Source organism: Erinaceus europaeus, chromosome 22 (genome assembly GCF_950295315.1).
Source record: "Erinaceus europaeus chromosome 22, mEriEur2.1, whole genome shotgun sequence".
Taxonomy (NCBI): Eukaryota; Metazoa; Chordata; class Mammalia; order Eulipotyphla; family Erinaceidae; genus Erinaceus; species Erinaceus europaeus.
The window spans coordinates 14,869,857-14,883,585 of record NC_080183.1 but is presented as its reverse complement, the minus strand read 5'-3'; the positions used below and the strand labels follow the sequence as shown (position 1 = coordinate 14,883,585).

The 13,729-nt window shown below is 58.9% G+C and overlaps 1 protein-coding gene across 2 annotated transcripts; it reads right to left on the bottom strand.

The window, feature by feature from the left end:
- Positions 1 to 652: 652 nt before the first annotated feature.
- RPS6KL1 (ribosomal protein S6 kinase like 1) lies at positions 653 to 12,650 on the bottom strand. Of its 2 annotated transcripts, XM_060181276.1 has the most exons (9): positions 11,383 to 12,650; positions 9,652 to 9,758; positions 9,174 to 9,266; positions 5,193 to 5,240; positions 4,841 to 4,973; positions 3,787 to 3,876; positions 3,565 to 3,647; positions 1,718 to 1,813; positions 653 to 1,552 (listed from the first exon to the last, which is right to left on the bottom strand). In XM_060181276.1, exons 1-9 carry the CDS (start codon positions 11,660 to 11,662, stop codon positions 1,436 to 1,438), a joined length of 1,047 nt encoding a protein of 348 aa, XP_060037259.1. In that variant the 5' UTR covers positions 11,663 to 12,650; the 3' UTR covers positions 653 to 1,435. The 2 variants fall into 2 exon arrangements, with proteins under 2 accessions (XP_060037259.1, XP_060037258.1); XM_060181275.1 differs by lacking the exons at positions 653 to 1,552; positions 1,718 to 1,813; positions 3,565 to 3,647 and adding an exon at positions 4,019 to 4,354 and having other exon boundaries at positions 3,725 to 3,876.
- Between the last annotated feature and the right edge of the window lie 1,079 nt (positions 12,651 to 13,729).

Sequence of the window (13,729 nt, the reverse complement as noted above, 5' to 3'; positions counted from 1 at the left end):
GGGAGTCATTTAACAGGCGGTGAGGCAGGTCTGCAGGTGTCTGTCTCTCCCCCTCTGTCTTCCCCTCCTCTCTCCATTTCTCATATCCAACAATGACGACATCAGTAAGAACGATAAAATACAAGGACAACAAAAGGGAAAATAAAAAATTAAAAAAAAAATTGAGACCCGAAGACACAGTTCTTGAAGCTTCAGTCTCTCTAGTAAACCTACAAAAGATGGTAGTCTCATTTTATCAGAAGGAAGACCAAGCCCACAGCTGGTGTCAGTGTTCAAGACCCGGGCTCAAAAGGCTGCGTGGTGGCACCCTGTGCAGTGCAGGGGTCACTCAACTGTGTTTGGGCCCCCAGCCCCCACCTGCAGGGGGAGGCTTTGTGAGCAGTGGAACAGGGCTGCTGGTGTCTGTCAGCAAGTGCCAGCTGTGTGGTGTTGACTGCGGGTAGGCCCAGAGGTTCCCGTGGTTAAAAGTGGCCCCGGGCAGCCTGGCTTAGGCTGCAGTGGGCGGAACACACCCGCCTACCAGAATGAGGGGTGGGCATCCCTCCCTCCCCTTTCTGTTTAACAAGCCCGGGCCCTGCTTCCCCACAGACTCCTCGCTCCCCCCCGTGTCCCCCTCGACAAGGACAGTGTCGCTGCAAGGATGAGCCCAGTGTACCGTAGGCAGCAGTAGGGTTTATTGGGGTGGCTCTCTGGGTGAGCCCCAGCACAAGGCAGGACCCGCCAGGGTCAATCCTGTGTCCTGTGAAGCGGGGTCACACTGCCATCTAGTGGTGCACCTGGACAGGAAGGAATGGGGGCCAGTCCGGGGCTCCAGCTACACCCAGCACGTGGGGGACAGGGCGGTCCCCAGGCCATGGACAGCTTGCCCCCAGCTCTTCAGGGACCAGCAACGTCTCACTCTGGCTAAAAAAGGAGCAGTCACCCCCATTAGTGGCCTCTCACCCCAGATGGGGGCACACGGGCAGTGAGTTAGGTGGCTTTTCAGGACAGCGCAAACGGCCGGTGGGTGGGTTAGGGTACATACACCTTAGGGTCTTCAGCTTGGACTGTGCTCTCAGCCCCCTTCCCCCCCGTGGGCGCCTCATTCTGTCGGCATCAGAGCCCTGCATCCCCACCCCACCGCATTTTCATTTCCTCTCCATTTGTTCTCCACCATCTGAAGTCACACTGTTGGGACCAGGGTCACAAGGGAAGTGTCCCCTCCCTCACCCTAGGCCACCACAGACATCTCGCCTGTCCCCGCCCACCCGGCCCCTCATGGAAGAGCTGTGGGCCCCGGGGCAGGCACCCCGAGCTGAGTGACCAGGCCGAGAGCTGAACTGCCCAGGGCGCCAGGCCGGAGGAGAGGAGGGCAGGCAGGTAGGCGGCGCTCAGTCCCTCCTGTGGCCCAGGCCCTTCAGGGTGCCCGGAGGCCGGCGTCTGTTGCCTGGGGTCCTCAGCTCCCAGGAGAGCCCCCCGCTTGCAGCAGCTGACTCCACTGGACGCTGCTGAAGAAGGGATGTGACCGCAGGCTCTCCACGCCCAGGCGCCGGGCAGGGTCAAACTGCAGCAGCTGGGGGAGCGGGACAGGGGCGGGGCAGCTCTCAGGGGCCATGGGGTGATGCCCTCAGCCTGGGATGACCCCCAGAGGCCATGCACCCCCAGTGCCCCAAGGCCGTCCACACCTAGTGTTCCCCCAGGCCGTCCCCCTCCCTTGATGACTCCTGTGGCAACTCACCTCAGTCAGCAGGGAGGCCGCGGGCCCGCTGAGCCAGTTGGGCAGCTGGAGCTGGGTGTGGGGCTGGATCCCCGAGGGGTGGCTCTGGGCCAGGGCCTGGGGGTCAGGGAAGTGGCTGGGAGGGCACCCCAGACAGATGGATACCAGCACGCACCCACCCTACCCCAGCTCACCCACTGAGCTCAGGGAGGAAGCTGGGTCCTCAGCCTCCAGGCCTGTGGGGAATCTCCCGCCTGCCCCCCCCCCCCCACCAGCTGGCAGGACAGATGCCTCTCAGAGAGCCTCCCAGCTCTTGGGGAAGATCGCGGTCTCTCCTCACAGCAGGGCTGCAGGCACCAAGCTGGAGGAGGATGCTCTGGGAAACAGAGGCCCTGTGGGGATGCCAAGGGCAGCAGAGGGGCCAAGAGGGGGCAGTCCTGGCTGTTGAGGGGAAAGCTCCTTGAGAGAGAACCTCCTGGTGGGGGGACCACATCCGGGCTCCCAGGGGCTTGGGCCAGGCGTCCGGGATGGACCCACCCCCTGGACTCCAGTCTGCATCAAGCCCACTGCTGCCCCTTCCTGTGCCTGCCCTGCCAGCGGGGCAGTGCTGAGCTGGGGGGGACAGTGGGTAGAGAACAGCCCCCAAGAGCAAGAGGGTAAAGAGGAAGAGCAGCACCGAGCTCTGGGCAGTGCACCACACGGCATGTGTGAGACTCGGGTTCCAGTCCAGCCCCCAGCACATGGAAGGATGCTTTGGTGCTGTGGGCTCCCTCTCTCTCTCTCTCTCTCTCTCTCTCTCTCTCTCTGCCTTTATGGTTTTTGTTTGTTTTTTGCCTTCAGGGTTATCCTTGAGGCTTGGTACCAGCACTATGAATCCACTGCTCCTGCTGGCCTTTTTTTTTTTTCTTTCATTTTATTGGATATGACAGAGAGAAATAGGGAAGGATGAAACAGAAGAGAGAGACAGAGAGACACCCACAGACCTGCTTCCTTGCAGGTGGGGAAGGGGGGGCTTGAACCCACATCCTTGAGTTGGTCCTTGCACTTTGTACTATGTGCACTTAACCTGGTGTGCCACCACCTGGCTCCCTGCCTTTGTCTCTTTAAAAAGTGTTGGGAGGAGTCGGGCATTAGCAGCGGGTTAAGAGCACATGGTGCAAAGCGCAAGGACCGGCATTAAGGGTCCCGGTTCGTGCCCTCGGCTCTCCACCTGCAGGAGAGTTGCTTCACAGGCGGTAAAGCAGGTCTGTAGGTGACTATCTTTCTCTCGACGTCTCTGTTTCCCCCTCTTCTCTCCATTTCTCTCTGTCCTATCCAACAACAACAGCAATAACACTGATAAATAACAAGGGCAATAAAATAGAAAACACGGCCTCCAGGAGCAGTGGATTCATAGTGAAGGCACCGAGCCCCAGCGATAACCCTGGAGGAAAAAAATGAAATGAAATAAATAAACTTTATTTAAGTGATAGAAGGGCACTTAGGCTCTGGGCTGAGAGGGGCTGGAAGGGCAGCTGTGTGGGCCGAGGACGCCCTAGTCACAGTCTGAGCGTGACATCCCGGCAGGCGAGGCCAGTGGACTTCTGGGGAAGGTCAGTGTCAGAGTCCGCCTGTGTCCACACCGGGGCCCAGGCCTCCCGCTGACCATCCTGGCTGGGCTCGGGGTCCTAAGGCCTCTGTCCCTCCTGCCTGTGCTAATCAGCCCGAGTTGGGGGGCTCCCCGTGTCCCTCTGGGTGGGGCGGGTTGGAGTTGGCAATGGACATCAGTCAGCGATGAGCCCCCGACACTGGCTGGGTGGACCGATCCCAGCCCACAGCACTCACACTCAAGCAGTGAGCGATGGCCGCGCCTCCCCCTGGGGCCTCACCGTTCCGGTCAGCAGCTCATACAGCAGAGACCCAAAGCTCCACCAGTCACAGGCCTCCGTCAGCTCCGTGATGCCGCCAACCTCTGGGGACGGGGACCAGCCTCACCTGGCCGCACCTGCGCCACCTGGGACCCCGCCTCCCTCTCACCCGGGACCCCCCCACCAGGACCCCACCTCACTCCCAGGCTGACCCACACAGGCCGGGTCCCAGCCCCCACTTGCCTGGGGCACAGTAGAGCTTGTCGGCAGCCTCCCGGCAGCACTGCGGTTCCACCTCTGCCCACTGGCTGAAGAAGGTGAGCCGGAGCTGGCCTTCATCCGTGGGGAGAGCAGGGTGGTCGCCTCCTAGAATGTCCCCTCCCCTCCCGCCCCTCCCCTCCGCAGGGGCCCTCTGGAGAGCCGACCCAGCCCCCCCGCCGCCACCTGCACCCTGCACGCAGCCACCCCCACCTACCGGCCTGGTCCAGCAGCAGGTTCCGCGGGTTCAGGTCCCGGCACAGCAGCCCCTGCTCGTGCAGCCCCGCCAGGGCCAGCAGCACCTGGGCCGCCCACAACCGCACCTGCTCCTCCGCCGGCGCCCGAGCCCCCAGCACCCGGCCTGCGCCCGCCCGCACCCACGGTGGACCCCAGGAGGGGCGGGGGGCTGCGGGGGGGCCCCTGGGGGCCAGGCCGGGCCAGGCGGGGGGCCGGGGAGTCAACGGGGCGGCTGGGCGCTGAGGGGCCTTCAGCTCCTCCAGGTGACGTCTGAGCCCAGGGCGTGGGGGGCACAGGCGGGACCAGAGCGGGCCTCCTTGGTGGACGGACAGAGGACAGACAGGGGGGCAGAGGAGGACAGACAGATGACGGGCAGGGGGAGGATGGACAGGAGGATGGGCAGTGGGTGGCTGCCCTGGACAGGACCCCAATGTCCCTCCTTCCGGAAGGTCCCCTCCTCTTGGGCAGGACCCTCTGCCGCCTCTCCCTCCTCCCTCCTTCTGGAAGGTTCCCTCCTTGACCCGATTCACCCAAAGGATCCAACCCAACACAGGCACTTCACTCGGACACGCGGTCACTGTGAGCCCGCGGTCTGGGGTGGCCTTGCTCAAGCCCAGCACGTGGCGGACAGGCCATTTCTTTTCACAAAGGAGCGAGTGAGGCTGGCGACCTCACTGGGACAGGAGAGCCCGGAGTCGCAGGAGCCGGTTCCTGTCCCCTGAGGCCTATGGGGGGAGGATGGCACCCAGGGCCCCGGGGGGAGGGGCTGGTGCCCAGGACCCAGGGCGGGCTGGCATCCCACCTGGCACGTGCTCCAGGTGCAGGAAGATGGAGTCCTCACTCACGAAGTAGCGCAGCAGCTTGGTCATGTAGGGGACACCGCGGGGGATGATGGTCAGGCGCTCTCGGCTGGCCTCAGGGCTCCGCGGGAGGCTCTGGGGTGGGGAGACGCTCAGCCGAGGTGGGGGGGCCTAGGCTGAGGAGCAGCCACCCCCAGCACCCCTACTCCCACCAGGGAGAGCAGGCCTCCGCCCTCCAGGATCAGATGCACGTGTGCGGCTATCTGTCCATCTGGGTATGTGCAGGACACACAGGCAACTGTGGGGTTTCAGGGCTCTGCAGGGAGGTGGGGGGCAGGAAGTGGGTGCACCTGCCTTCACCACGAAGGTCCCTCCGCTGTCTGGGTCCCGGACCAGCTGCACCTGTGAGGCCCAGAGGTGCAGGTGAGGGTCCGCTCTCCCTGGTCCAGCTTTTGCTCCCAGGCGTCTCCCTGTGACAGGGCTGGGGGAGCCATGAGAACAGCCCCTGGGCTCACTATCGATGCTCAGAGGCGGTTGGCCTCTCACACCCACAGCACACACATGGCCATCACTGCCAGTCTAGGGCAGACACGCCTTCCTTCATCACTAGAGTATTTCTCTACACATAAGTTATGGCTGATATATGCTGTTATATCTTTTATATAAATATAATAATAGAAACAACACATAATATATAAAATTATTAAATTAATAACATCTATGAATAAACTTATATACAAAATGCATGTGTTGCATATCATATATGAATTATATGTAACATGCATATATTATTTTGTTATATATAATATTAAATCTTTTATTTCTGATAGAGACAGAGATGAGTAGGGAAGGGGAGAGAGAGAGAGACACCTACAGCACTGCTCCAACACTCCTGAAGCTTCCCTGCTGCAGGTGGGGGCCAGGGACTTGAACCCAGGGCCTTGTGCATGGTGACATGTGCACTCAACAGGCCACCACTTGGCAATTGTGAATTTTTTTTTTGCCTCCAGGGTTATTACTGGGGCTCATCTGCACTATGAATCCACTGCTCCTGGAGGCCGTTTTTTTTCCTTTTGTTGCCCTTGTTATTATTTGTTGTTAGTATTATTGTTGTTGGATAGGACAGAGAGAAATGGAGAGAGGAGGGGAAGACAGAGAGGGGGAGAGAAAAGACAGATACCTGCAGACCTGCTTCACCGCCTGTGAAGCGACTCCCTTGCAGGTGGGGAGCCGGGGGCTCGAACCGGGATCCTTTCTCGGGTCCTTGTGCTTTGCGCCACCTGCGCTTAACCCGCTGCGCTACAGCCCGACTCCCTATTTCAGTCTTTTATTCCAGCCACACCCGAGTGGCTGGCAAACCATTCTCGCTGAAGTGACACTGTGCACTGACCTGTCCTACTGCGGAGGGCACTGGAGTTTAGAAAGGCTGTGGGGGCTCCTGCGGAGGGGTGCTGGGGCCAGCGCGGAGCCTGGACTCAGCTGTGATGGTGGGCACACCGCCGACACACCGCCGACACACCGCCGGGTGCAGCTCACCAAGCCGGGGCCTGGGCTTCCCCACCAGGCCTCCTCCTGCAGGCGCCCCTGAAGCCACCAGAGGGCGCTCTGTCCACGCTGGCCTGCAGGCACCTCCCACAAGCGCCCTTGAGGCCACTAGAGGGCGCTCTGCACACAGCCGGCCTGCAGGCACCCCCTGCAAGCTCCCTTGAGGCCACCAGAGGGCGCTCTGCACACAGCCGGCCTGCAGGCACCTCCTGCAAGCGCCCTTGAGGCCACCAGAGGGCGCACTGCACACAGCCGGCCTGCAGCCAGGACCACACTTGCGCAAGGCTTGGACAAGCAAGGAGAAAATGTGGGTCATCTGGGAGACTCGTTTCCCACAAGTGCAGACACCCGGATAATTCCCCACTGCCCCTTGCCAAGCGGGGTTTCCCATCACCAGCCCTGGGCGAGGGCTCAGGCCTTGCAGAGTCAAATCGAAAGTCCAGCAGGGAAGGTGGGAATCAGGGAGACTGGGCCCAGGAGACAGTTCCTGTTTTATATATTCATTTTTAAACTGTATGGGGGGAAGGGTTGGGCGTTGGTGCACCCAGTTAAGCACACATAGTACTAAGCACAAGGACCCTCACAAGGATCTCGGTTCGAGCCCCTGGCTCCCCACCTGCACAGAGGAAGCGTCACAAGCAAGTCCGAGGGTGTCTTTCTCCCTTTTTTTTTAAATCTTTTTTTAAAATTTATTTTTTTATTCCCTTTTGTTGCCCTTGTTGTTTTATTGTTGTAGTTATTATTGTTGTTGTCGTTGTTGGATAGGACAGAGAGAAATGGAGAGAGGGAGGGGAAGACAGAGAGGAAGAGAGAAAGATAGATACCTGCAGACCTGCTTCACCGCCTGTGAAGCGACTCCCCTGCAGGTGGGGAGCCGGGGTTCGAACCGGGATCCTTATGCCAGTCCTTGTGCTTTGCGCCACCTGCGCTTAGCCCGCTGAACTACAGCCCGACTCCCCTCTCTCTCCCTTTCCATCTCCCCCTCCTCTCTCAATTTCTCTCTGTCCTAATCCAATAAAATGGGGAAAATGGCCACCAGGAACACTGGATTTGTAGTACCTGCACAGAGCCCCAGTGATAACCCTGGAGGCAGAGAGAGACAGAGAGACAGAGAACCACAACTCTGAAGTTTCCCCCAATGCAGTGGGGGCCGGGCTTGAACCCAGGTCAGGCACACGGCAACGCAGTGCACTGTCCAGGTGAGCTGTCTTGACATTACCCTTGCGACCAACTGATGTGACTGCAAAGCCAAATAGGGACACAGAACTGATGGTGGGAAAGGTGTGGAATGATAAACCTGTTATCTCACAATTTTGCAAATCAATATGAAATCACTGATAAAAAAAAAAAGGAAAGATTTTCCGTTTTTTTTTTTTTTTTTTTTTGTGAGCCCCAGAAAGGTTGGAGAAATGACTTAACCAGCAGTGCCAGGCTTGCAGGCTGAGGCTCCCGTTTCAAGTCCCTGAACAGCAGGCTCTGGGGCCGGGCTCCGGTTTCTCTCTGTTGTAAGGGAAACTCTCTCCCACAGGTAAGGAACTAAATCTTTTTGAAAATATAATAATGATAAGCCTAGGGTCCTTGGGACAAGGGAACAGCTAATGCTTTGGAGAAGCACGTAAACTTGTTCTTTCAAAAGGGGTAGGGAGATAGCATAATGGCTATGCAAAGAGACTCAAGTCCAATTCCTGTATCACCATAAACCAGGGCGGAGCAGTGCAGGGACCTGGCCCCTCTCCAGATGGGGAAGTTGGCGTTCGTGGCATGAGGACGCACAGCAAGGGGACAGGATCTCAGCTGGAGTGAAAGAAGTGTCAGCCAAGGTCAGGAGAGCTGGGCTAGGGGTCTGGCAGTGGCACATCCAGTCAAGTACACACATCACCATGCCCAAGGACCCAGGTTCAAGACCCTGGTCCCCACCTGCAGGGAAGAAACTTCATGAACAGTGAATAGGTCTGTAGGTCTCTCTGTCTGTTCATCTGTATATCTATCTATCTAGGTATCTATCCCCCCTCTCCTTTCAATTTCTCTCTGTCCTATCAAATGAAACGGGAAAATGGATTTGTAGTGTTGACATTAGTCTCAGGGATAACCGTGGTGTCAAAAATAAATAAATAAAATGAGGAGGAGAAGAAAGAAGAAGAGGAGGAAAAGGAAAAGGAGGAGGAAGAGAAGGAGAAAGAGAAGGAGGAAGAGGAGAAGGAGGAGGAGGAGAAGGAGGAGGAGGAAGCAGAGGACTTGGGCTTTCATCCCTACCTTCCATAAGCAGAGGACCCAGAACACAGCCCATCAGAGGAGGCTTTGCGCACGCAAGTCCAGGGTGAGCACTTTGGGGAGCCCTGTCCTGCGCCTCCCCCTTCCAGCCCCGGGCCGTGAGCGCCAACATCAGCCGGAAACCAGAGCAACGCAGCTGACTCAGTGTTGCCCCACCCCACTGCTCCTGTAGCAAATGAGGTGTCAGTCATCTCCAGTCAGCTCAGTGCTGGAAGCTGGGTGTCTGAGTGCCGTGCAGGGCTACCTCTGCACCTCCCCCCATGGAAGCTTTGGACATGCTCAGTGGGAAACTGCAGCCAGGGATGCCGGGGTACAGGGGGCCTGTGGGCGCAGGACATGGGCGCAAGCAGGCATGGTGTGCCTGAGGGAGGGTGTGCCCTAATCCCAGCACAGCTCTCCTGGGTGCCCGCCTGGCAGGTGGGGCTGCAGGGCAGAGCAGAGGGGCCTGCTGCTGTGCTGGGACTCAGATACACGCCTACCACCTGGGACCTCCCTCCCACCTGGCCCTCCTATACTCACCTTCCCAAGGACCCCGATCACTCGGCAGCTCCTCAGCTGCTCCAGGGCCGAGCTCAGTGTGCGGATGGGCCGGAGCCGTAGGCTGCTGAGGCCCTGTGGGGGGAGCAGCTCAGTGGTCCCAGGAAGCCACGAGCATGGGGCCTGGGAGTGACATAAACTCTGAGCGCCTGCTGGTGAGGAAACAGGGGGCACGTGTGCAAGTGTGTGTGTGTGTGTTCACGTAGCAGTGTGTGCAGAGCTGTGCGTGTTCACACACACGGGGATATTGGTGTCGACAGTGTGTCCCTTCCACACAAACAGATGTGTGTGTGTGTGTGTGTGTGTGTGTGTGCGCCTGTACTCTGCAGGTGTGAGCCTGGACAGAAATGCTTCAGAGAGTCTGAAAGGAAGGTGAGAGGTGCCTGCCAGGTGCCTGCCCCCAGGAGGTGTGGGGTTTGGCCTCGCCCTCCCCCCCCACATCCCTGGGCTAGGCCCTCACTGTGCCGGAGCCCTCGTCCAGGTGGTAGGTGAAGATCTCCTCAGCCCGCCGCAGGTACTTGGATATTTTCAGCTTGACGGCTTCACACCGCTCCTTGTTGGGGTCAACTGTGGAAGGAATGGGGACCGTGTATTCCTGAGCCCCGAGGTGGGAGACAGCCTCAAGGGAGCTCTGGTTCCCCACCCTACTGCACCTGGCAGCTGGCACCCACCACCTCGAGGGCCACCGTAGCACCGGGGAAAGCCCCCGGGCAGGGATCTCCAGGCCCCATTCCTGGAGTGAATAGTACTCCAGTGAGCACAGTTGGTGGAAGAGGCCAGAGGAGGGATGGAGATTCCAGGACAAGGGAATCCACTGCTCAGACGCACGCCCAGGGCAGGAGGGCAGGAGACCTGGCCTACAGGGCACCAGGGGTCTCCAGCAGGCCCAGGAATTTGCTCATCCTGCAGGCTGAAATGCCCTCCTCCCACTGCCCCAAATATGCCCCCCTCCCCTCCAGGTCTCCTGGGTTTTTTCAGGGGCACAAACTCACATTCCCAGAGCCCAGGGCTCAGACCAGAGTCTCAGCATCTAAAACATTCCCTGGGAGCCGGAGCCAGGTGGTAGTGCACTGGGTTAAGTGCACACAGTACAAAGCGCAAGGACCAGCGCAAGGATCCCGGCTCGAGCCCCCAGCTCCCCACCTGCAGGGCGTTGCTTCACAAGTAGTGAAGCAGGTCTGCAGGTGTCTGTCTTTCTCTCTCCCCTCCCCTCTCAATTTCTCTCTGTCCTATCCAGTGATAAAATAATAATAATAATAGTGAAACCTTAAATAATTTAATTTATTATATTTATTATATTTATTTTATTCCCTTTTGTTGCCCTTGTTTTTTTAATTGTTGTAGTTATTATTGCTGTTGTTATTGATGTCGTCGTTGTTAGATAGGACAGAGAAATGGAGGGGGGGAGGCAGAGAGGGGGAGAGAAAGACACCTGCAGACCTGCTTCACTGCCTGTGAAGGGACTCCCCTGCAGGTGGGGAGCCTTGCCTCGAACCGGGATCCTTAGCCGATCCTTGCGCTTTGCACCATGTGCGCTTAACCCGCTGCACTACTACCCGGCTCCCAATAAGTTTTTTTTAACGATGAGGAGAACCCTACACAAAGATCAGAGTTCCAAGTTCCTGGTCCCTTCCCACAGGAAGGAAGCTTCGTGAAGCTCGTGAGCAGTGAAGCAGGGCTGCAGGTGTCTCTCTCCGTCTCTGTCTCTCCCCTTCTCTCTCAATTTCTCTCTGTCTTATCAAAAAAAGGAAGGGGGGAGGGAAAGTGGCCACTGGAAGCAGTGGATTTGTTCAGCAGGCACTGAGCCTGGGTGGCAAAATAAATCAATAATGAATAAATAAGGAAGAAGAGGAGGAGGAGGGAGAGGAGGAAGAAGGGTGGTAGCTGTGGCGATGGCATAATGGTGATACAGAAAAAGGCTCTCCTGCCTGAGGCTCTGAGGTCGTAAATTCAATCCCCAGCACCGCTATGAGCCAGAGCAGACCAGGGCTCTGATAAAAAGAAAAACAAAACGAAACAAAAACCAAGAAAGAAAGAAAACGTTATCAGTCTCTACTTAAGGTGGGAGAATACATAGCGAGCAACAGATATAACAGGTTCTTTTACTCTGCTCGCTGCAGGCAGAGGGGCCTGGGCCCAGCCGGGGATGGACAGACAGACTGCCGGACAGCCCACAGCCCGCCGGTCTCACCGTGCACGCCGCGCAGCAGCACGTCCACGCTGTTCTGGTAGTGGTTAAAGGCGGCCTCGTAGTCCTCGCCCGCGTCGCGTTCCAGCGCCAGGCGCAGGTGGGCGGCCGCCTCCACCAGGTAGTCGGCCGGGGCGGGGCCTGCGGGGCCTGCGGGGCCGGGCGCCAGGCGGGCGCGGAGCTGCTCCAGGTAGCGGCGGGCCTGGGGCCGCACCCGCCAGCAGGGCTCAGGCTCCGGGCCCGGGCCGGGGCGGGGGGCGCTCTGCCAGGCCACCAGGCTCATGGCTGCGGTCGGCGGACACCGAGTGAGGGGGACCCCCTGCACCCCGCACCCCCCACCCCGAGCGCGGGGACTCAGGGCTCCTCGGGGAGGGGGCACTAGCAGAATATCGGGGCTCTGCTGATTCAGGTTCACTGCAGCCAGGATTTCCCCAGCACCTAACCGGCCGGGGCTGGACAGCTGTGACCCCGAGCTGAGCTGCCCTCACAGTGGGTGGGGGGACCCCGACCCCAAGGCTCACAGGACGCCCCATCTTTCCCCTTCCGGTTCTCCTCCACCGCCTGTGAAGCTTCCCCCTGCAGGTGGGGACCAGGGGCCCGAACCTGGGTCGTTGCACACTGTAATGTGAGCGCTCAACTTGGTGCGCCACCACCCAGCCCCCAAGTCTTTATTTATTTATTTTTATTTCTTTATTTTTAGCTTTGATACAGTGGGCCTAGTCTCCCGGCACATTTAACCTGCACCTTCTCCCCCTGCCCACACATCCTGCACCCACGTGGACCTCAAGGCTCCTTTGGGGTACAGTACAGCCCCCCCCAACTGGTGGCTTCCCTGCCTCCACGTGTTTGCTTAGGTCTTGAAATAAGTGATGAGAACGGGGGACCTTCAGCCCCCAGCCAGAAACCAGCAGCCAGATCCACGAAGTCAGGTCTTCCGGCCCATGGGCTGGGGAGATAGCTCAGCCGGGAAGGCACCTGCTTTGCCTTGCCTATGACCCAGGTTCGAATCCCTAGCCCCCGTGGCACTGAGGGAGGCCTGGGTGTGGGTCTGTCTGTCTGGGTCTGAGAGCCGGCCTGTAGCTGTGAAGCCCCTGGTTGGAGTCATGGGTGTTTGGCAAGAGCTGAGGAGGGGGCTGCTCCATCCCCGGGGACCTGCCGCCCCTCGGCACCCGGAAGGCCCTACGGCCCAAGCCTACACCCGGCCCTACGCCCTCGGGCCCTGGGGAGAGGCCTGAACGCCCCGGGAAGGAGGGAGGCCCCACGTCCCTGCGGGGGGGTGCACCCCACCCGGCTGCGAGGTGAGGGGGTGGGGGCGCACCTGTGCTCCGCCCGGGGTCCTTCAGCTCCTCGCCCAGACGGGGAGGGGCAGGGCCGGAGCCCCGGGCGCCCAGGGTGCAGGCTCCCCGGGTTTGGGGTGTCGGGAGGGGGGAACGCCCCACCCTGGGCGGGGACACCCTGGCTGGAACACCAGAAGCGGGGAGGAGTCCCCACTGGGTGGGGACATGGGGTAGGGGTCCCTCCTGGGCGGGGACAAGGGCAGGGGGAGCCCTGATGGGGGCCATGGGCGGAAACACGGGGCGCCCCCACTCCTGGTTTGTGATATAGGGGGAGGGGGCGCCCTACCTGCGAGCTTCCCACCGCCTCCTCTGCGGCTCCCCGAGCAGGTGCAGCGGGAGGTGCTGCACTGCCATTGGCTGCCGGTGACCTCACCCCTTAGAATGAACCACCAATCAGAGCTCGGCCCGGCGCCCGCCGCCCTTAAAGCGGTAGCACCCGTGCTGTGCAACCCTAGAGTTGGGGTGCCGAGAAGGGGCCAGAAGAAAACTTTACAAACCTGAGCCCTTGTGCACTGTAGTATATGCGCTTAACCAGGTACACCACCGCCTGGCTCCCCCTTCCTTTCATTTTTTTAATGAGATTTTATTTATTTACTAATGAGAGAGACAACCAGGCATTATTCTGGTTTATACATTGCCAGGGATTGAATTTAAAACCTTGTGCCTGAGAACCCAACACTTTATCCATTGTGCCACATCCGGGTTGCTTTTTTAAAAATAGAGCGTGAGAGATAAAGGGTGGAGAGAAAGAGAGACAGAGAGAGAGAAGGAGAGACAGCACAGCACTGCTCCATCACTCATGAGGCTTCCCCCCTGCATGTGCTCTCATGAGGTGGCCAGGAATAGAACATTTAAAGGGGTGAACTTAATGGCTGTGCTCAACCAGAAATCACTCCAACAGTAAAGAAAGAGAAGATGAGTTCTTTATCCTGTCCAGGAACCTTCTCTACCTTAATGCCTCGGGACAACTTTTCAGGCCAAAATCCTGAAGCTCTCCTGTTCCCTCATCTCAC

Coding starts and splice junctions, on each gene's coding strand:
- RPS6KL1 (XM_060181275.1), bottom strand. CDS start 11,662: ATGAGCCTGGTGGCCTGGCAGAGCGCCCCCCGCCCCGGCCCGGGCCCG. Junction 5,241..9,173: donor TGATCGGGGTCCTTGGGAAG/GTGAGTATAGGA, acceptor TGGGCCTCACAG/GTGCAGCTGGTCCGGGACCC. Junction 4,355..4,840: donor GCACCTGGAGCACGTGCCAG/GTGGGATGCCAG, acceptor CCGTCCACCAAG/GAGGCCCGCTCTGGTCCCGC.